Raw genomic sequence first — 22,739 nt, forward strand, 5'->3', positions numbered from 1 at the left:
AGAATTATGGAAGAAGAACTAGATCAAATTGAGAAGAATAATAATTGGGAACTTGTGCCTAGACCTAAGGATAAAAATGTTATTGGTACTAAATGTGTATTCAAGAATAAATTGAATGAAGTCGGTGAAGTTGTCAGAAATAAAGAAAGACTGGTTTGCAAAGGATATTTACAGTAAGAAGGAATTGATTATGAGGAGACTTTTGCTCTAGTTGCCAGACTTGAAGTTGTTAGATTGTTGCTTTCTTATGTTGCTTATAAAGATTTCAAGGTATATCAGATGGATGTCAAATCTGCCTTTTTGAATAGTGATCTTGAGGAAGAAGTCTACATTGAGAAACTTAATGCATTTTCATTATCAGATGATGGAGACAAGGTTTGTAAGCCTAATAAAGCTCTTTATGGATTGAAACAAGCCCCTAGAACTTGGTATGCTAGACTAGATAAATATTTGTTGAAATTGGAATTTACTAAAGGTGTTGCTGATAATAATTTGTATTTCAAGATTGAGAATGATAACATCCTGATTGTTGAAGTCTTTGTTGATGATATTATCTTTGGTGGTGATGATAACTTGAGCAAGAAGTTTGTCAGTGATATGCAGAAAGAATTTGAGATGTCTATGATTGGTGAAATGAAATTTTTCTTAGGTTTGCAAATTTCATAGACTAGAAAAGGTATATTCATATCTCAAACAAAGTATGTGAAGGAATTATTGAAGAATTTTGGGTTAGATGACTCCAAACCGGTTGGAACTCCTATGGTGACTGTAAATTGTCTAACAATGATGAATCTCCAAAATCTAATTAGATTTTTTACAGATCTATGGTTGGTGGACTGATATATTTTACTCAGACTAGGCCAGACATTATGCATGTTGTGTGCATGGCTGCTAGGTATCAACTTGATCCGAAAGAGAGTCATGTCACTATTGTGAAGAGGATATTCAGATACTTGAAGGGAACTGTGGACTATGGTTTATGGTATCTAAAGAATGATGATTTCGTGGTTTGTGCCTACACTGATGTTGATTGGGCTAGTGATGTTGACGACCAAAAGAGAACTACCGGTGGAGCATTCTTTTTGGGTAAGAAGTTGGTTTCATGGGCTAGCAAGAAACAAGATTCAGTGTCTTTATCTACTATTGAAGTTGAGTACATTGTTGCTACTAATAACTACACTTAGGTAGTTTGGATTAAGCAAATGTTGAAAGATATCAGAGTTGTTTATGATGAGTCCACTGTTATATACCATGACAATTCCATTACTATTAACATGTCAAAGAATCTGGTGCAACATTAAAAGACTAAGCACGTGGCAATAAAATATTATTACTTGAGAGAGCAAGTCAATAAAGAGAAGGTGAAGTCGGAGTATGTATCTACAAAGGAACAAATTGCTAGTATTTTCACTAAGCCTTTGCCTACAAATATATTTGTCTATTTGAGAGACAAGTTAGGGGTATCCACCACTCCTAATGAGAACTAGATGCATTGAGTTTCATCAATCCAGTGGATTTCAGAGCTTTATCTTTCTATCGTGATTGGTGAGTTGGTGTTGCTCCTCTGGTGGAGTAGTTTTTTGATCTAGTTATGTATTTCAGGGGGAGAAAGATTCATATCTCTATTTTTGGGGAGAGTTTGGCTATCTGTTTTGAGATCTTTGGCATTGTTGTCAAAGGGGGAGAGAGATCATGTGAAAAACTGCTCTATATATCCTGATCTTAGGGGGATTTTGTTTTTGATATCTTCTTTCTTTGCATTGATTGTTTTTCACATTCATATGTTGTCATTATTTTTTAAAGGGGGATATTGTTGGTCATTGTTGCTGCTAGGATATGTTGTTGTCATTGATGTCAACATATTCCTATGTATTGCTCCGATGATTGCAGATTGGGAAGATCTTATGATCCGGTTTGTTGTTTTGTTTTGTTGATCACTATTTTGCAGAGTTTGGTATATCCTCTGGTGTGATCAGGTCTTATGCTGAGACTTTGGGATATTTCTTGGGATGGTCTTGTGTATCTTCATTTCAGATGGATCATGACTTGGTGCTCCGCAAGTTATCTTTCTTCATGACAGTTGTTGATTGGTTGTGTTCTTGATCGTTTAGATGTTGATCGATGAAGATTTGATATGTGGTGTTGATGTAGTTGTTCTTGATGATTCCAACATGCTTGCAGGTGTTTCTTAGTCATGTCCTTTTTTTTTGGCAATCCGCACTGAGCATTGTGCGATTTTTTGGTTGTTCCTATATATGGTGAAAAGTCGATGATGACAAACTATTGTAAAACCATAAAGATCCAACCACAAACAATCTAGGTCCTACAATGAAACATTCACCAATACCAATAGAGATACCTAAGATCTGCAAATCAATAAAATAAAATAATATTACCATTCACATGCCAAGTAGGGTTTCAATTTCCATTGTCTCCTATCTCCATTGATCTTGTTTGATATATTTTCTCACAGATTTTATGTGTGCACAAAAGCTCAATAAAGAATGGATTGTGGTTGATAGGTTGGTCACAAGAAGGCTTAATTGAAGTAGTTGTTAGGTGATTAGATGACTATGGTTGATAATGAAGGAGAGTATCCTCTCATATAGAAGACACTTTAGGAAATGGAGGGATAAGATTAAGACCTATGTAAAGATAAATGGTCGGCTAGGATTAAAGGGTAGGTAGAGGAAATAATTAAATGATAAAGGGGGTAGGTAAGAAAAGAGTTAAGAGATGAGTGACATGTGTCATAGGTAGAAAAGGCTAATGAATTAATTAAATAAATAAAGATCTATTTAATTAATAGAGGAAGTGGGATCAATTAAATAAATAATATAATTATTTAATTTAGGAAAAGCATAATTTAAATAAATAAAAGTATTTATTTAAATGAGGAGAGGCTTAGAAGAAGATTAATGAATTAATTAAATAAATAAGAATTTATTTAATTAATAGAAGACTTAGGATAAAATAATTAAATAAATAAAATATTTATTTAATTAGATAAGACAATTTTAGGTGTCTACAGTTTCTATGAATCGGTGATGATTTTTCGTGTTATGCGGTTTTCCTAGTGGAGTAGTGTGTTGCGGTTGATCTTGGCATGATTTCTAGTAGCATTGTGCATTTGGGAATTTATTTTAGGGCCATGTTATGCTATTTAAACCATTATATTGGTCCAGAGGTCGATCTTTGTATCATGTGATGTAATTTTATAATTGAGGGTTGAGGGTTTAGCCGACCTTGTTATCAATGTTGATGATTTGTATATATAGGTGATATATTTGTGTAATTTTTGTGTCAATGTCGTGTCTGCATTATCAGGAAGAGGTTTATGTGCAAACAAGTGATTTATCCTTCAGTATTGAGTTTGAGGAGAGATTGGTGTTGTAGAGCAAACATCTATTCTTAACTAGAACTGTAATCTAGAATTTGGAGATGCTATTCTTTCAGTTCATTTCTTCTAGATTGTAGTGTGAATCTTGTTGTAAGTCAGTGATACTTCTTTGTGGGTTGTAGCCTTCCAGACCATTATTATTTGAGCAGTGAGCTCTAGGCAGTGTTCCTAAATGCATGTGCATTCCCCAATGTAATATTTTCATATACTACTGCAAAGTATCATCTTACTGTGGGTAGGTTTGTTGGCAATTGACACTCTATTGGTTGGTTTCACCATGTTGTCATTCATGGCAACATGTTTTTGGGTTTCGGCTTCATATGGTGTACTGGCAAGCACTCCACAGACTCTACATCGGCACCGGCACCAACATTGGTAGGATAGAAGATTTTTTTGGTCACCGGCAATGAAGGTCGACATGGTATAGCAAAGGTCATCGGTATTGGAGGCTGACACATCTTGGATTCAAAATCGGCAACTTGTTTTAATGTTTATTCATTTATGTTATATGGTCGACATGTAATCGGATATTGTATATACCTTTGTAAGCCGACATAAGGCATAAATTTGTATAGGGTATATAGGGCATATTGATTAGATCATTTTGTAAGAAGGATATAGAGATATGGAGGATGGATATATGGATGTAATGTAATGCAAAATATATCAGAGAGATTATGTATGTGAGGAATTCATTGTAAGGTTTATTTCGGTATAGAGGTTTAGGGTTTTAACCGAAACAGACAGAGTTTAAACTAGAACTGTATTCTAGAATAGAAGATGCCATTTTAGCAGTTCACACTTCTCCAGATTGTTGTCTGGAATTTTATGTAGTCAGTGGGGCTCCTATTGTGATTGAGCAGTGTGCTGTAGGCTGTAAGCCTTCCTACAAGTGCAAGCCCATCATATATTGTAATATCTCTTCATATGGCCAATGAATTGCTATTGTGGGTCACAAATCCCACTGTGGTTTTTCCTCTTTGAGATTTTCCATGTATAAATCTATGTGTTATGGTTCTCATTTATGTTTTTAGCTTATTGGTTGCATTACTTCTTTCTATTCTGTTTATCCCAGTATACCAGTTGGTGTATGAATGTTATGTTAAGGCTAAAATCTACTATTCTAGTATAACGCTGATTCACCCCCCCTCTCAATGTTATTAGTTTCCAACAATTGGTATCAAAGCCTTGTGCCTAGGAGGAAGTTTAACAGCTTGAGGAAGATCCTGAAACCGGAATCATTGAAAATGGCTTTGGAGAAGCAGCTTGAGATGGCACTTGAAGATTATGATGCTTAAAGATTGAAGAACTTAAAGCTATAAGGTGAGTTGAATTCTGCTAAAGAATTTATTCTTGTCCTACAAGAGAGGCTATCATCTGTTCAAGATAGGAGGAAGGAACTTTTGCAAAATCAGGATGATGAAGAGAAAAATCCACTTAAGGAACAATGTCAGAAATTGAGTCAACAGAACATGGTTATGAAGAATAAAATGCAAGCTATGACTATGAGGATGTCTAAGGAGATTGAGGACATAAAGAAAAAGGAAGAAAATCTTGTTGTATCCCTGAAGAACAAATTTGAATAATGTGGTAGGTTGGTTCATGAACGTGATATGTTGAGAATTGATTTCGTACAATCCCAAGACAATAAGAAAGAGCTTAAGAGACAAATTATAATAGTAAGAGATGATTTAACTGCTGCAAGTGACTACAAAGAAAAATTCAAAATCAGCTCAGCACAACTTGATGAGTTATTGAAGAGATAGAGGTAGATTGGAGATTCCAGTGGACTTGGATTTGAGCAAGGATAGAGCTTTGGTACTACTAATGAAGATCAAAACCATACGGCACCGGTAAGGAAATTCAATGCTTATAAATTCAATGGTAGATGTTTTGTTTGCAATAGATTTAGTCACATGGCTAGGAAATGTAGAAACAGAGCAAATCAGAACCCTGATTCTGCTCCCGTTAAATCTTCTAAACACAATAAAATTGGTCATAAGACAGAAGATTGCAGAATGAATGTAAAATAGTATGCTTTTGGAAAATTTGGACATATGGCTAATCAATGCAGGTCAAGAAATTTCACCGGTTTTAGCAAGGCAATTCAAAAGAACAATGTTACATGTTATGCATGCAATGAAATTGGACATATTGCTAAGTTCTACAGAAGCATAAATCCACCGGTTGGCAATGAAGGATAAAATTAAAAAGGAAAAGAGAAGGTTAATGAAATTCGGCAAGATCATACTTAAAGATGGGTGAGGAAGACTGAAGAGAAATCATCAGATGGGAATGTATCGGTTACCTATCTGATAGAAGAGGTTGCTCCTGCATCGGCAGTGAGCTCATCCGGTAACTAAGGTAGATGCCTTAGGAGTAGGCAAAATTTCATGGAAGATGATGCATATGCCCTCGGAAGAGGTTCTCGAAGATGTTCTAGATATTTGAGAAGATTATCCGGCATGGATATGTTCTGAGCGACATCTAGTATCTTTCACTAGCAGATATTTATGTCAAAGGAAGATTAGGGTTTTCTCTCGATGGATAAAAGGTCGAATACACTTCATTATTATTGACCTAGAATTCAGAGCGATTTCGGAGTGATTCAGAGCGATTTAGAGGCAATCATATTTCTTCTTGAGTGATCACACCGACGTCTGGAAGGATTTGTTGAAAGTTTTCACCAGCACTGATCTAAAGGTATTTTTCTTGAATCATGGAAGCCGGATCATCTTTTGTTCCTATTTTCATTGCAAATCCAATTGTAGTAGAGGTTAAGGACTGCCCCAGGTCAATTTTTAAACGGTATCCACATTTGGCTACCAAGGAAGATTCGATTGGAGCATTTTCTCACTTCCCGGAGGGAGTGGTATATGTAGAGGATGTTAGGGCATACATCCATTGTCATATAGAGGACTTAGGCACTTCAGAGATCAAAGGGATGTATATGAATGAACTCATTGGAGAATCTGGTAAGATCAAACCGGCATATCAACACATCAAAGATCTAGGGTTCACAGATATTCTAGATATTCCAGAGTTCGAGGATGAAATAGTCAGATATGCACTAAGAAGAGTATAGGGGGAACTCATATGGTTGGACATACACTATAAAATTACTAAGGAATCCATCCAGGCAATTAATGGCTTGTCATCAACAGGGAAACATCCAGATAAGAAAGTATCTAACGACTTCATGAGGAACATCACCGATGCCACATATGATAAGAGATCAATGAAAGTAAGCACTATCACCAACACTGACATCAAATTTGGAAGCATGGTTATAGGATACAAGGTAACTTAGTCAAACCAACTGAATTTAGTTTCCAATTCATGTATTTTGCTACATATAAGATGATGAGGGATAATATCAGGTTAGATCTTTGTGGATGGATGCTTGAAGAATTATTGATAAACTTAGGGAAAATTAAAGGTGAGAAGAAGGGCACCTTCTAGTATGGAAACATGTTAGTCTGCTTAATGCTATACTTTTTGAATGATACACCTGGTTCTAGTAGGAAGACAGCTAAAGCAATCAATTGTTGCATTGGGAAGTCTAAGAGATGATAAGGTATGGGGTTACTTCAAGGATTTTCAAAAATATATGAAGTCTAGAATAAGAATACCTGAGCATATAGTAGAGAAATACTCTACCGACATTTTTTTCATGGTTAAGAAGGATGTGTTCTCATGGAGGCAGTTAAGCCCCAGAAGATTTGGATAGAGGAAATAGGATATGAGGTATATGCACATATTCTTGATGCATATGCAAAAATGCTAATTGATGTAGAAATTGATGAGGTAAAGAAACCCTGTGGAACGGCACAACTGAAGACTCTTGAGGTTAAAACTGAGTTCAACCGAAAGAGAAGGGAAAAACAAGAAGGAAAGGCAAGTAAGTTTGTACAGGAGGTTTCAAAGGACATTAAGGCACTCATTGATGTTGTCTCAGAGAAAGGAAGAAAGAGGAAGGATCTGGTAGCTCACATTGAACTTGTGACTATAGATTATGAGTCAAAGGATGACACACCATTATCCTTCAAAAGGTTTGTGAGGAAGAAACTGGAAGAACCTAAAGTGGAAGAAAAGAAACAACCGGTTAGGAAGGTCACCATCAAGTTACCGGCACAAAATCAAGCACCTAAGGCCACATCAACAACCGCATCCTGTACTTCCAGAAGGACAAAGAAGAGTGACATTGATTTGGCACTAGAAACCGGTAATTCGACTATTATACCACTTATGACTTGTGCTGAAATTGTTGATGAAATTAGTAAGGATGGGATGCTAAAAAATGTTAAGTCTTATTAAGATACATTAGAATTTGATGAACAAAGAGAAGTAGAGGAAGCAATTCTATTCTATTTGGATATCTATAAGAAAGCATTAATAGAGATAGAAAATCAAATACCGACAAAGTTATATAACATGTTGGATGCTAGAAGGTTATGTGCAATGCAAGAAGACAAACACATTAAGATGCAAGAACTTTTAGCTATCTGTGTTAGCATAACTCCAGATGAAATGGATAAGACAATTGAGGTTGAAGATAGAAAGGTATTCAATAGAAAACACAAAATAACTAGCCTGATCCTAGGAAGGATGAATGAGGTAATAAAGGAAACACAAAAGGCTTGGATCAAATTTTTTGGAGAACAAAGAGGATTCTTTACTTCATCAGAGACCAAAATAGATATTGTAGATACACTGGTTGAAGGGAAAGGAAAAGGGATTATGGGTACTCCACCCTCAGTTTTGAAGAATATCAAGATAGTGGAAGTTGAGCCACTGATAAACGTAAATATAGAGACAAATACAGAGACACCGGTTAATGCTGAGAACATTGTACATGATACTAACATTGAGGACAATTTTCCTTCGGATACTAATGTATAGGTTGAGGATATTGTTCCTATAGAGGAACCGACAGTTGCACAGACTGCACCAAGTAGCAAAGCCACCGATGCAAGTGAGGAGGTATTAAAGGATAAATCATCAAAGAAAATAGGGGAATCTGGTAGGGAACTAGTTGTTGGCACATCATTATTGACAATTTACACTTCTCTAGTGGAAAAGAAAACCATCACAGAGATGAGTCCCACAGAACTAATGATGATGGCTACTCAAAAACTGATGAAGGAGGGAACCACAGACAAAGGGATTATAGATCAATCCATAACTATTTTGCATAGATTGGTCCTGGAGTGTAATATTGAAAATGAAGAGAGCCCTTCCAGAAATCTTAAGGTAATCACTGAGCACATATCAAAAGACTTTCAATCCTTACAGCAAATCTCTAGCCGACAAGCACTTGAAAAATTCACTTTGGCTAAGAGAGTCGCTTTTGATCAGATCATTGAGAGAGAGAAGAAAATGATTGAGGAGAAACTAATTTTGATAGAAAATTCTTTGAAATAATGTACTAATATATACAGGGTATGTTGCAATACTGAGATACTTACAACAAATGTAGATAAAAGGATAAAAGAGATACAGGAGAAAATTGCTAATATTGTTAACTCTTTTGATGGACTAATTTCACTAACAACATCTATTGATGGAAAAATTTTGACTTTGGAAAACCAAATTTATGCTCTTGAAAAGGAAATAGATAAGATCATTTGGAGAGCCAGAAGTCTCTGAGGTTTGATGAGTCCAAGATTGGATTCACTTTATGTACATGATTACGAATGCATGGATATGCTGGGAAAGCCCACACCAACAGAAGTCAATGAGAAAGAATCACTTACATATTTACTAAGTGGACTTGTATCTATCTCCAGCACATTCAAAACTCGCTGGGATACTTATGTGGAGTTACTGGAGAAATATTATCCAGAAATATTGAAATTGGTCAAGCTCCAGTAAGACATTTTTGGAGGTATTCAGTGTACAGTACTTATTTTTTGACATTCTGTTTACAAATTTTTTCCGATCATTGATGTCAAAGGGGGAGTAGTATACATGTGAAAAAGAATAAAAAGTTGCATACATTAGGGGGAGTTATAGAGATTCTGGAGTATTGGAGTACTTTGCATATTCAGCTCAGGGGGAGCAGGGTAGGATGAAACCGGCAGATGAAACCATGACCATTTTTCACATGAGTGTTACCATCAATGCCAAAGGGGGAGATTGTTGTCATTGATGACAACATTTTTTTGGGTTTTGGCTTCATATGGTGTACCAGCAGGCACTTCATGGACTCTACATTGGCACCGGCGCTGACAAGATAGAAGATTTTTTTTGTCAACGGTAATGAAGGCCGACATGGTTTAGCAAAGTTCATCGGTATTGGAGGCCAAAACATCTTGGATCCAGCATCGGCAACTTATTTTAATGTTTATTCATTTATTAGATATGGTTGACATGTAATCTGATATTGTCTATACCTTTGTAAGCTGACATAAGGCATAAATTTGTATAGGGTATATAGGGCAGATTGATTAGATAATTTTGTAAGAAGGATATAGAGATATGATAGGATGGATAAATGGATGTAATGCAATGCAAAATATATCAGAGAGATTATGTATGCGAGGAATTCATTGTAAGGTTTATTCTGGTACAAAGGTTTAGGTTTTTAACCAGAACAGACAAAGCTTAAACCAGAACTGTATTCTGGGAAAGAAGATGCTATCTTAGCAGTTCACACTTCTTCGGATTGTTGTCTGGAATTTTATGTAGTCAGTGAGGCTCCTATTGTGATTGAGCAGTGTGCTCTAGGTTGTAAGCCTTCTTGCAAGTGCAGGCCCATCATATATTGTAATATCTCTTCATATGGCCAGTGAATTGATATTGTGGATCACAAATCCCACTGTGGTTTTTCCACGTATAAATTTGTATGTTATGGTTCTCATTTATGTGTTTGGCTTATTGGTTGCATTACTTCTTTCAATTCTATTTATACCGGTTGGTGTATGAATGTTTTGTTAAGGCTAAAATCTAATATTTCAGTATAACACTGATTCACCCCCCCTCTCAGTGTTGTTGGTTTCCAACGAGGTTCCCATCGTGGTTTTTCCCTTAACCGGGTTTTACATGTCAAAATCTTGGTGTTGTGTGTTGTGCTTTCAATTTGCTTATCTATCTTATTACTACAGTTTATCTGATCTATGTTTTGTGTTTAAGTTTTATATTCCAATGAAGACTGATTCACCCCCCCCCCTCTCAGTTTTCCTTCTTGGCTACTGCTAACAATAATTTTGGACATGAGTCAAATATGTGTAGAGAAGTAGTGAAAAACTTCCAAAACAAGAGATGATATGCATGTGGGATGTTTGGACATATTTTTAACTAATGCAAGATGAGACAAAATCAGATGAACTTCAGACCTATGCAAAATAATGTTATTTGTCATGCATGCAACAAAACCGGTCATATTTCAAAGTACTATAGAAGCAAGAACAATGTTCTGGTAGACAAGAACAAATTAGATGAGAAGGGAAAAGCGAAGGTAGAAGAAATCAAAGATAAACATGAGAAGATGTGGGTTAGAAAAGATGAATCCAAAGATGACAATGGTTCGACACCTGAATCTGATGTAGGATCTTCATCCAATAACTAGGGCCATATGCCTTAGGGGGAGCTTTTCATGTAGATTCTAAGAACCCCCTCTTTGGTGGTCTACAATCAACTCTAGAAGGTTACAGAAGGCTTAAAACAGATATGCAGATTTTAGCCTGAATTTTCTGAGAATATTTGATGCTCCGGTATGCAACTTCATGAAACTCATGGTAACCAGTTGTTGCATTTATTACAGTGGAAAATTAGGTTTTTGAAAGATAAAAATACATTTCGAAGTATCATTTGTCACAATGTGATCAAGTGAATAGAGCGGAGAAGAGACCAAAGCGATTTGGTGATTTCAACAACAAATTCAGTGACTCTAAAGTGAATTTCAGTGCCCAATTGTGAAGCAAGGTATTTATCTGTTCAAGCTTTCTGCTTTTACAAACCCTAGAATTTGAAATGGCTTCAGTTTCTAGTGTTTCTACCCCATTGGTGGTTGAGATTAAGGATAGGGCCGACCTTTTTTCAAGAAACACCCTTTCAAGTCGGTTGAGGATGATCTGGAAGGTACATTTTCATCTGTGCCCTATGTCGTGCTTCATAAAAAAGATATCAAGGATTAAATTCACTGTGATCTTGAGGAGCTTGGAAATGCGGACTTACTGGACCTGTACAACAAACATTTGGCTGACAGTTTGGGAAATCTCAAACTCGAGTACAAGGTGCTTCAAGATAAGGGTTTCTCGCAGTTCATTCACTTTTCGTTGTTAGATGAAGCACAGTGGATCTAATACATTCTTAGTCATGTTCATGATGAGTTCATATGGCTTGATAGGCACACAAAATCACCAAGAAGGCGATTCAACCTGTGACAGGCCTAGTTGAAACTGATGAGGTGCCCAGCTTGAGAAAAGTGTCGAATGACATGGTGATAGCTACCACTAGTTCCAAATTTGATAGCAGATCAATGAACATAAATGACATTTTGGAGAATGGTGTGAAATTTTCATCGATGGTGGTTTGTTACAAGGTTTACCAGTTAAGCACGTACAACTCTATCTCTAGTACTACCATTTACTCTGCATACCAGATGCTCAAAGATGACAAAAGGTATGACCTGTGTTCAGCCCTCCTGAATGAATTGTTAAGCAAATTGAAGAAGATCAAGCAGGATAAAAAGAACACATTCAAATATGGGACACTTCTTATTTTCTTGGATTTATACTTCCTGAATGAGATACCTTATGTGAAAGGAAAGGTCCAATGGGCCTATGATTGACTGGTGGCCATGCATATCAAAGAAGGATTATGGGGAGTTGGAGTTGCAACAATGAGGATATTTGTCCTCTGGGGATATTTCAAATCCTTTCAATCAACAATGAAAAGCAGGGAAAGGATCCCTAAGGAGATTGTTGAAAGATATGAGAAAACCATATGCTTCATGGTTGACAATGATCAGTGTCTAATGGAAGCTATAGAACCCTAAATAGTGTGGATAATTCCCACAGGGTATGAAGTTGAATCTGTCACACTTGAGGCATATGCCCAACATCTTTTGAGTCAACCGGTGGACCCTAAGGAAGGAATATTTGGAACTTTCAAGGAGAAAGACCTTGAATTGCACAATCAATTCACTACACCTGCCAGAAAAAGGAAAGTTACTAAGATGGCTGAGGAGGTGGTAGTTCAGAAGGGTTTCACCTAGGAGGAGGTGAAGAAGGAAAGGGAGATTCATGCACAAAAGGAGGCCAAAGAGGAAACCAAGAAACCTAAGGTTGATCCGGTTCCCTCCAAGGTCAAACCAAAAGAAGCTAAGTTTGCTCCTGCTCCAGTGGCACAATCTGCAAAACCTAGCCCATCCGGGAAATGTGTGTTGAAGCAGAAAGAAAATCCTAAAAGGACCTATGTTGCAGTATCTCTGGTGGCTTCAGAAACCGATTATGAAGAAGAATCCAGAAAGGAAAAGAAGAAGGGTGAATTTGTCAGAGTAGTGAGGAAGCCGCAATCCAGTGGAGCCCAACAAAGCAAGAAGGTAAAATCTGATCCTGCTCCTACCGGAAGATCCAAAAGAGGTAGACAGGTCAAAAGTCAACTTGAAAAAGACCTTGAGTCTAGTGAAATACAAGGTAAGTACATAATTATTCCTCCAATGTCAACAAATCAACTAATTGATGAAATAATTGTAGATGAAAACTTAAAGAATATTGGAGCTTGTTATGAGAATTCAGATGAGGGTGATCAAAGAAAGATTGAAGAAGCAGTTCTATTATATTTACACAACTTTAGAAAAATATTAATTGAATTGGAGAAGACCATTCCAAAATATTTGTACAACCTTATAAATGCAAGAAGAATGACTGCAATTAAGATTCACAGGGAGATGAAGGAGAGAGAACTAGTAAATGTCTGTACTTGTGTTACTCATGATGAAGTCCAGATTTTGATTGAAGAGGCTAACAAGAAGGAATTTTGAAGCAATAACAAGATTAATATATTAATGATTAGAAATGTGGAAGAGATGAGGAAATAAATAGAGGAGATATGGAAAAGGATAATTCAGAATGACCCTCTGTACAAGGATGCATCAAACCATCTCAGCCGGAAGAGAAGCAAGGTGTTTCTAGAAGTCAAAAGAATGAAACTCAGACTAAGGATCATACAGAAGACCAAGGTAACACTACTCTAGATGCTGAGATAGGTGATTCTTTTCCAGTGGTGGACAACCCTGCAACCCCTAAGATCCAACAGGTTGATACTGCACCAAGTGGCAACACTGGTGCAAAAGATAAAGGAGATGAGTTAGAAAAGAAGGATGTTGAGAATGCAAAGGCCAAGGTTTCTGAGGTTGATAAAGGTAAAGGTATATCTAATCCGGAAATTGTCACTCCTCTAGTAACAGGGTCCCCACCTCAGATCCCTATTGTGAGATTTTGCCAAGATCAAGGGCTCAATGAAAAATACAATAGAGAGACAAAATATATGATATAAATAAACTGTATTCTATCAAGATGAAAATAATGATCAACTGGATCATCAAGCGTTACATACAATTAATATGAGCCTGCTTATATAGGCAAGGCTATATGGATATGTGAGCACACAAACATGGCTTGTGGCTCAATAAGAAACAAGAGTAGGTAGGAAATAGGTGTGGGTAGGTAGGAGAAACAATATAATATTCCACATGAGGTGGATCACCCACTGAATGTGGAATGTAACAACAAGATAAGTCCACAAAAGGTGGAAATTCTCCTACACACACTATCCCAATGTGGCACAAACACCCAAGTGTCTCATACCCAAACTACTATGAAATGCATTTCCTAAGTAAACTTAAGTAAGGTGTAATAATATCCAAGATGAATAATTATTTACACCAACACCCCCCCTTAAGTGCAACTTAGGGGAATGCACTTAAGTCTACAATACAACTAAGCAATGCAAGATGAGTCCCGGGTACTAGGCCATGTTAGGTACCCATGAACAAATGCAAATGCAATCTCCCACAAAGTGAGGAAGGAGAGAAAAACCCAATGAGAAAAATCCCTCCCCCAAAAGAGAGATAATGAAAGCACACAATGCTCTCAATGATGAATGAGAAGAGCAAAAAATATGTCCCCCCATAAGAGAGAAGAAGAGACCATGAAGCCCTCCCTCAATGTCGAATCTCTTGCAAAGATGGTCCAATGATGTTGACTAAAATACCTCCCCATAAGGAATAAAGAGAGCCAATGCTGCACCAATAATGTCAAAGTGTGACAAAACCAGGTACCAAGTCGATGATGATTAATCACTGGCTGCAACAAAATGAAGATCAGGCATGGAGACAACCTGCTTTGAGCATCATTTGGATACTCATAAATGGTAGAAATACTGGTACAATCCAAGTCTCACATGAGCCATGCACAAATGTGTACAATCTAAGTCTCAAGTGGAGCCATGCACCAAGTCTCACAAGATATTCTTAATCTAAGTGTACAAGAGGATTACATCAATAGTCAACAATGACAAGATACAAAGAGGTGTGGCACTTTATGATAGTGTGAGTACAACATTGCTCAAGCAAGAGCATACATCATGATAAAATATTCAAATGTGGAAACATGAGAATGATGCCACCAACAAAGAAGCCCTATAGAATACTGCAGATGAAGATGCCTTTGAATGGAATTTCACCAAGAGATATAAATGAACAACTGACCCCCATAAAAAGATCATGTTGGCACTTGCAAATAATGTCAAAGTGGACTTATGCTTTCAACTTTACAACTTCTCAAAATGAGATATAAGAGACTTCAACAAATACTGCTAGTGATCTAAACTGAGATCCAAGCAAAATACAAGTACCAAATAGGCCAAAAATGACCAAATACTGAAAGCACAATATCCACTCAAAATCATTGCAAATTAATGGCAGATTATGAAAGTAGACAAAAAATTATGCACTCTCAAAAAAAACGGCACATGAAAAAGAGTCCATATGAGCCCAAATGAAGCCTCCAAAGTTGTAAAAATCGGGATTTCAAAATTTTCGAAAAACCTGTATTTGAAAAATAGAAAACTACCACACCACTATACAGATTATGAAATTCTACCCCAAAACAAAAAAAATGAGCCTGGATGAGTAAGATATCACTATTTGAAATTTGTCTACAAAGTTATAATTTCTGGAAAATTTTCACAGCAGCTTCAAACTTGAAATGCCTCTAGATTTGGCCTCCGAAGTCCGATTTGGATGAAACAAAAGGAAAAACTAACTTTCTTGGACCTCCTCAATCCAATGGTGACCTCAGATTTGACCCATCAAGCTTCAATAATAACCTGCAATAGAAAGCTCCAAAATACACAACACCAAATAGCATCAAATTTCTCTTAATTGGCAAACCAATGACACTCTAATGGCTCTGATACCATGTGAGATTTTGTCAAGATCAAGGGTTAAATGAAAAATACAATAGAGAGACAAAATAGATTATAGAAATAAACTATATTCTCTCAAGATGAAAATACTGATCAACTGGATCATCAAGTGTTACATACAATGAATATGAGCCTGCTTATATAGGCAAGGCTATATGGATATGTGAGCACACAAACATGACATGTGGCTCAATAAGAAACAAGAGTAGGTAGGAAATAGGTGTGGGTAGGTAGGAGAAACAATATAATATTCCACATGAGGTGGATCACCCACTGAATGTGGAATGTAACAATAAGATAAGTCCACAAAAGGTGGAAATTCTCCTACACACACTATCCCAATGTGGCACAAACACCCAAGTTTCTCACACCCAAACTACTATGAAATGCATTTCCTAAGTAAACTTAAGTAAGGTGTAATAATATCCAAGATGAATAATTATTTACACCAACACCTATTAATCTTGATGGTCGCTAAATCTTGGAAAGATGTCTCCTGCAGAGAAGCTTATGCTCGTAACTGCAGTGCAAGCCCAGGCCAGTCAAGATCTGGTGAAGTCAGAATCCGAAGATAAAAAGCTAATATTGATGTCAATTGATGTATTACAAAAGGTGGCTCTGAATGTACAGATAGATTCCAATGATAGCCCCTCTGATAAAATATTGCAATTAATTAACAGTGTAAATACCAATTTTGATTCTTTGGAGAAGATAGCTACACAGAAAGTTTTGGATAAATTTAAGGATGTTAGAATTCAAACATTCTGAAAGATGATTGAGGATGACAAAGAGAGACTAAATAAGAGATTGTAGATTATTTCTCATACATTGTCAGAAGCCGGTAAATTGTACAAATCTTGCCTATTTTTTCCTAAATTCACTATAGATATAGATACGCAGATAGGTGTTTGCCAGGGCAAGCTTGCTGGTATTTCTCAGTCCTTTGATCATAATGTAACTTTAACTAGAAGTGTTGAAGGGCAGGTTATAGCTCTAAATGATCAGATCTCAAGCCTCCAAGTGGACAAGGACAAAATTTTAAGAAGAGTATGTGAACTCCGAAACCTGATTGCCACTATTGGACACCATATTAAGTAATAAGGTGGATCGTATGAAGGAAATGGCCCGACCTACGCCATCTGACCTAAGGGAGTTAGAAATTTGTGCTATTGTATTTAGTGTATTTATCATAGTTTTGGATAACTTGAAGAGTGGGTGGGATACTCACCTAGGATTTTTTAAGACTATTTATGTTGACCTCTTCAAGTACTTGTAAATTTTTGGTGAATATCTTTGTATATAAGTTTTGGACAACACCCCATCTTTGGCATTGTTATCAAAGGGGGAGAAGAATAGCGAAAACTGTATAGTATTGGAGAGTGGAATTCTTTGTCTAAGGGGGAGCCTTAGAAATTCTTTTGAACCGATGTACAGTGCTCAACACTTAGCCATTTTGCTCGAGTGTTGCCATGAATGCCAAAGGGGGAGAATGTTGGCAATTGACACTCATCTAATGGTCTCTGATGGTTTTCAATGGTTGATTATTGGTTTAGGATTGTTGTTGATGGCAACTCTTCTTAGAAATCTGATCCGGCGGTCATAATTCTCTTTATGCAAAAGCAGGTGTTAACCGGTAGCTGATTAATCGATATTTTAGGAAGAACAAAACATTTTTGAGTCCGTTGATTGTGGTGTATTGAAGCATGTTAGGGATGACTGGGCCGACTTAGACACATCGTTTTATTATTGTTTTGGTGATCTACACTTATGTTTTTGGATCTAGTTAAGCCGACATGTGACTACACATTACATCTTCAGGCCGACATGGTAAATGATCTATTTTGTGGTTGTCGATATATAAGTTTGGTGTGGATGATCTTATTGATGTATGGTGTGATTGTATGCAAACGAGAGGTGATCAAGAATCTATTTTGGTGTAGTTTCATGTGCACATTATTGATTTGGTAGCTTATTGAGACAGAGACCAGGGCAGAACAAAGCATAACAGAGAAGGTGATCCAGTCAGTGTATTCAACACTTAACCATGACTCACCCAAGTATTGTAGATGCTATTTCAGAGTTCAATTATTGTAATTCATCATTGTATTAACTTTATAAGTCAATGAGACTTCCCTGAGGGTTGTAGCCTTCCAGGTTATTATAATTGAGCAGTGAGCTCTAGGCAGTGTGCCTGAATGCCTATGCATTCCCATTTTGTAATATTGTTTTTCTATTGGCCATAGTGGAATAATATTGTGGTTTAAAATCCCACCATGTTTTTTCCCATTTGGGTTTCCACGTAAAAATATCGATGTTGTGATCTTGTGGTTGTTTGTTTCATGTTTCTGTATTTTAGTTTTAAGTGTTTGCTTCTGATCGTTTAAAGTTAAGTTTGAAAATCTGCTAACTGGTAGATCACTGATTCACCCCCCCCCTCTTAGTGATCCTTGATTCCAACAATACATGTAGTAGGCTTGGACATGTTGTTAATCAGTGTAGATCAAGAAGAAATTAGATGAACTTCAAACCTATGCAAGGAAATATTGTTTGTTATGCTTGCAATAATTCCGGTCACATTGCCAAGTATTGCAGAAGCAAAAATGTGATTAGGAGAGGTCCAGAAGACAAGAGCAAGAATGTAAAGCCATATGAGAAAGGCAAAGAAAAATTTGAAGAGATCGGAGAGAAGATAAAGAAGAATTGGGTGAAGAAGAGTGATGATAATGCAGTGAATGGGTTGGCTCTTGATTCCGATGTTGGAACCTCATTCGGTAACTAAGCTAAGATATTCGGCCTTAGGGGGATGTTTTCATGAAAATATTTCAATCCCCCTATTGGAGATCTGTACCTGGTTCCGGCAAGTTGCAGAGATGTGAGTGATGGTCAAAGATGGATTTCTGAAAGTTTCTAATTAGATTTGATGATCTGCACATGATCTTTTGGGAGAACTCTGTGAATGCAGGGTATTCAGAAGAGTTAGGATTAAGAGCATTTATTATACCTAAAATTTAGCTATGTGGAAGATGAAAATAAAATTAACCTTTCATTTCTCACTTTGCATTCGAAGCGAGAGAGAAGAAGAGTGCAGAGTTTCCAGAGATTCAGAGCAAAGAGATCTTGTATCCGGTTGAAAGGTATTTATCGGTGAATACTTTTTTTAGTTTGAAGCTTAAATTTTTGGATATGGTATCTTTTGGTATTGCGACCCCATTGGTAGTCGATGTCTCTGATAGGGAAAGGCCTAATTTCAAGAAGCGTCCATATAAGTTGTTGGAGGATGATCCAAGCGGCGCATTTTCATCAGTCCCTTACAATGTATTGCATGTGGAATATATTAGGGCTTACATTCATTATAACATTGAGGAGCTCGAAAGTGCTCAAATGATGAAGCTATATACTCAATACATGATTGATGAGATGGGTAGCCTGAAACCTGTATTTAAGTCGATTGAGGAGAAGGGTTTCGTGCAATTCATGATCTTTTCGGTGCTCGATGAACTTGAGTGGGTTAGGTACATTATTAGCAGAATGCACGATGAATTCGTGTCGCTTGATAAACCCCATAAAATTACCACTAATGCAATTCAAGCAGTAACATGTTTGAGCTGAGTCGGTGAGGTGCCTACCTTGAGCAATGTGAAGAACTAGATAGTAACAGAGGAAACTGATTCTCAATTTGACAAAAGGGCAACGACAATCAATGATATTGTTAAATATGATGTCAGATTTGCATCAATGGTGATGTGAGACAAGATATATCACTCCAACATGGATAATTCAGTATCCGATATGGCTATCTATGTTGCTTATCAGATGTTGAAGGATGATAAGAAATATGATCTATGTGAAGTGCTCCAAAGTGAGCTATTGAGCAATTTGAAGAAAATCAAGCACGATAAGAAGCATGTGTTTAAATTTGGAATTTTGATCTTATGTCTCTACTTATATTTCATGAATGAGATTTTGGGAGTTGGAAAAGTTCAGTGGGCCTATAACAGGTCGGTGGTAGTACAAATAAATGAAACACTTCATGGCCTTGGAGATTCTACAATCCGAAATGGCATTCTTTGGGGATACTTCAAAAACTTGCAGAGCATGATGCAGAACAGGGAGAGAATTCCTAATGAGATAATGGAGAAGTATGAGGACACAATTTATTTTATAGTAGATATCAACAAATGTCTTATGGAAGCTGATGGAACCAAGAACATCATGGATCATGCCCATGGGGTATGAGGTGGAAGGACACATTCTTGATGCATATGCTCAACATTTATTGATAAAATCGGTGGATAAGTCCAAAGAAACATTTGGAACTTACAAAGAGAAGATCTTGGACTCACACTCTAAGTTCAAGAAGCCAGAGACTCAGAAGAAGGTGAGGATGGAGGTAGAGAAGCTAGAAGAAAGCATGGGGATCACCAAAGAGGTGGTCTGGAGAGCTAGAGAGAAAAACATTATGAAGGAAGAAGATATGATCAAGCCAAAGAAGGCTAAACCAGAAGCCCCTGCGCCTAAGCCTCAAACCAAACCATCTGGTGAAGGGAAGAGGAAGAGATGACAAGCTAGAGTATTTGTTGATGAAGAAGAGACATAGTCGGATGAAGAATTCAAGGAGGTCAAAGAAAAAGTTGCTAAGGTCACCAAGATCTCAAAGGAGAAACCATCTAGTCAACCTAAATTTGGTAAGAAATCAAAATATGAACTTGATGCAGCGTTGAAGAAAGGTAAGCTTGAAGTTAAGCCTTCCATATCCTTGAATGAGATTGTTAATGAGGTTGTCAAGAATGGGAATTTAAAGCCACTATCAGAGTGGTATGAAAATTTTGATGAATCCGGCAAAAGAACACTAGAGGAAGCAACTGTAGAATACTTAAATGTATATAGGAAAGCTCTAATTGAATTAATTTCAATCATACCCAAGAGATTTTATGACATTTTGGATGCTAGGAGACAAACTGCAAATAGAGAAGATGAGAACATGAAGGAACATGTATTAGTAAATCCTTGTTCAGTTATTTCTAGGAGATAGATAGATTACTCTAGTTAGCAAAGAATGAATTCAGAAGCAATCACAAAGTAAATAAGATCATGTTTAGTAAAATTGATGAAGTTACAAAGGAAACTGAGAAGATTTTGACAAAAGTTTTGATAGATAACCAGTATCAAGTAAATCAGGCAAACGACAAGATGTTACTAATCCAGAAGTACAGACAATGGATGATACCTTTGTTCCAGAAGTTTAGACTGTTAATGTTGAGAATGTGGATACAGGTAAAGAATATGAGGGAAAGGATAAGACTAATAACCCTCTAGTTGATGCAGCTAACCCTCTGATCCTTGAAAATGAATCAGACACAAAGAAGGATGCAAAAGTGGAACAAGTGGAAGTCAAGGTTGAGATTGAAGCTAAGGCAAGAGATATTGATAAGTCAATGAAGGGAAAACAGATCCATATAGAGGATCCAGAATTCACTCAAGGCCCCATCAACCTAGCTTCTTTGCCCCCTATCTAGGAACTCAAATTGGCAACATTTTTTCAAGCCAAAGCTAGTGAGGACTTTCTAAAATCTCACACAAGAGATAGTGAGTTGCTTACTATGTTGTCGGGTGTTCTAGACAAGCTCATGCCTTCATTTCAGAAGGACTCATCAGGCACTCCATTTGAGAAATTGAAAAGGTCAATCAACTCTATGGACAGTCACTTTCAATCCTTTGAAAATATATTGAAGAGAAGGTCTGGAATGAGTTCAATTCAAGAAGGTTTTGAACACTAAAGAAGATGATTGTTGATAATAGAGTATCTCTGGATAGGTGTGTAAAGGGCATACATGATGCATTATCCAAGGGTGGAAATATCTACAAACCATGCCTAACACTATCTCAGTTCACCCAAGATATTGAGAAAAAAGCTAAAGAGCATGAAGATCAACTTGCATAGATGTCTCAATCATTTGATCCATTATCAGTCTCCTTGAGCAATCACGAAGACCAAGTGATAGCTTTGCTGGAGAAAATCAGGAGTTTGAGTAAGGAAAGAGAGAAAATAATCGGTAGAGTATGTGAACTTAGGAGTCTCATTACTCCCCAGTTGGATATCATGATTAGTGGTATAGAAGATGCTCAAAGTGCCACGAAATCCATGGAGCCGACAAATCTCAAGTCAACAGAGGCATTTGCATATTTGTTCAATGGGCTTATAACGGTTTTGGAGAGCTTGAAGGGTTGGGATAGCCACCTAAATTCATTGAACAATTCTTTTACATACATCTTCAAATTTTTGTGAGTATAAAAGGACTATGTGTGCATATGTAAATAGCATTTTTGGCTTGAATTTTTTGTTTCTGAAATCCTACCTTTTCCATTGATGTCAAAGGGGGAGAGTAGAGGAGTGAAAAATGTTAATCTTAGGAGGAGTTGTTGATTTTTGGAGTAAAATAGTCAAATATTTGGTTGCAGTGTATATATTTTGGTTTTGGTTCAACACTTAGTCATTTTTCACTAAGTCTTGCCATCAATGCCAAAGGGGGAGATTGTTGGCAAGAGACGCTGCATTGATGATCAGATGTTAGCATTGATGGAAACTTGAGTTAAATATTCAATCTGCAATTCATGATTCATTCATACAGGAAGATTGATTAAGGTTTGGTGAGGTCCGGTGAGAAGAACAAGTCATCTGGTAGAGTGTATAGTATTGTGGTTGGTGATTCAGTTGTGTTGAGTATTTTATGTTGCAGATCTCAAAGATACATTGTGGACATATAACATGCCTTATTCCTAGTTTGTGGCCTCTGGTGTTGAGGATTAAGTAAGTTAGAAGATCCAATAGTAAGCTTTCTAGTAGAACATCAACAATAACGTATGCAGCTTTGTTGTGTAGATCATATGGAGTGATTTTGGTGAT

General features: G+C 36.8%; 1 protein-coding gene across 1 annotated transcript; it reads left to right on the plus strand.

Annotated features, from left to right (window-relative positions):
• Positions 1 to 7,096: 7,096 nt before the first annotated feature.
• On the plus strand, positions 7,097 to 21,351 carry LOC131045274 (uncharacterized). Its single transcript, XM_057978823.1, has 4 exons — positions 7,097 to 7,249; positions 12,798 to 13,319; positions 13,514 to 13,775; positions 21,110 to 21,351. The coding sequence occupies exons 1-4, from the start codon at positions 7,097 to 7,099 to the stop codon at positions 21,349 to 21,351; spliced, it is 1,179 nt and encodes a 392-aa protein (XP_057834806.1).
• The last annotated feature ends 1,388 nt before the right edge of the window (positions 21,352 to 22,739 follow it).

Source organism: Cryptomeria japonica, chromosome 9 (assembly GCF_030272615.1).
Source record: "Cryptomeria japonica chromosome 9, Sugi_1.0, whole genome shotgun sequence".
In the NCBI taxonomy this organism is placed as follows: domain Eukaryota; kingdom Viridiplantae; phylum Streptophyta; class Pinopsida; order Cupressales; family Cupressaceae; genus Cryptomeria; species Cryptomeria japonica.

What these genes read in the sequence shown, in the direction of transcription:
- LOC131045274 (XM_057978823.1), top strand. Translation starts at nt 7,097, where the DNA reads ATGGAGGCAGTTAAGCCCCAGAAGATTTGGATAGAGGAAATAGGATAT. An exon ending in CACAACTGAAGACTCTTGAG is followed by an intron (nt 7,250 to 12,797) that starts GTTAAAACTGAG and finishes GTGTTGAAGCAG; the next exon opens with AAAGAAAATCCTAAAAGGAC. An exon ending in TGAGGTTGATAAAGGTAAAG is followed by an intron (nt 13,776 to 21,109) that starts GTATATCTAATC and finishes ATGTGGATACAG; the next exon opens with GTAAAGAATATGAGGGAAAG.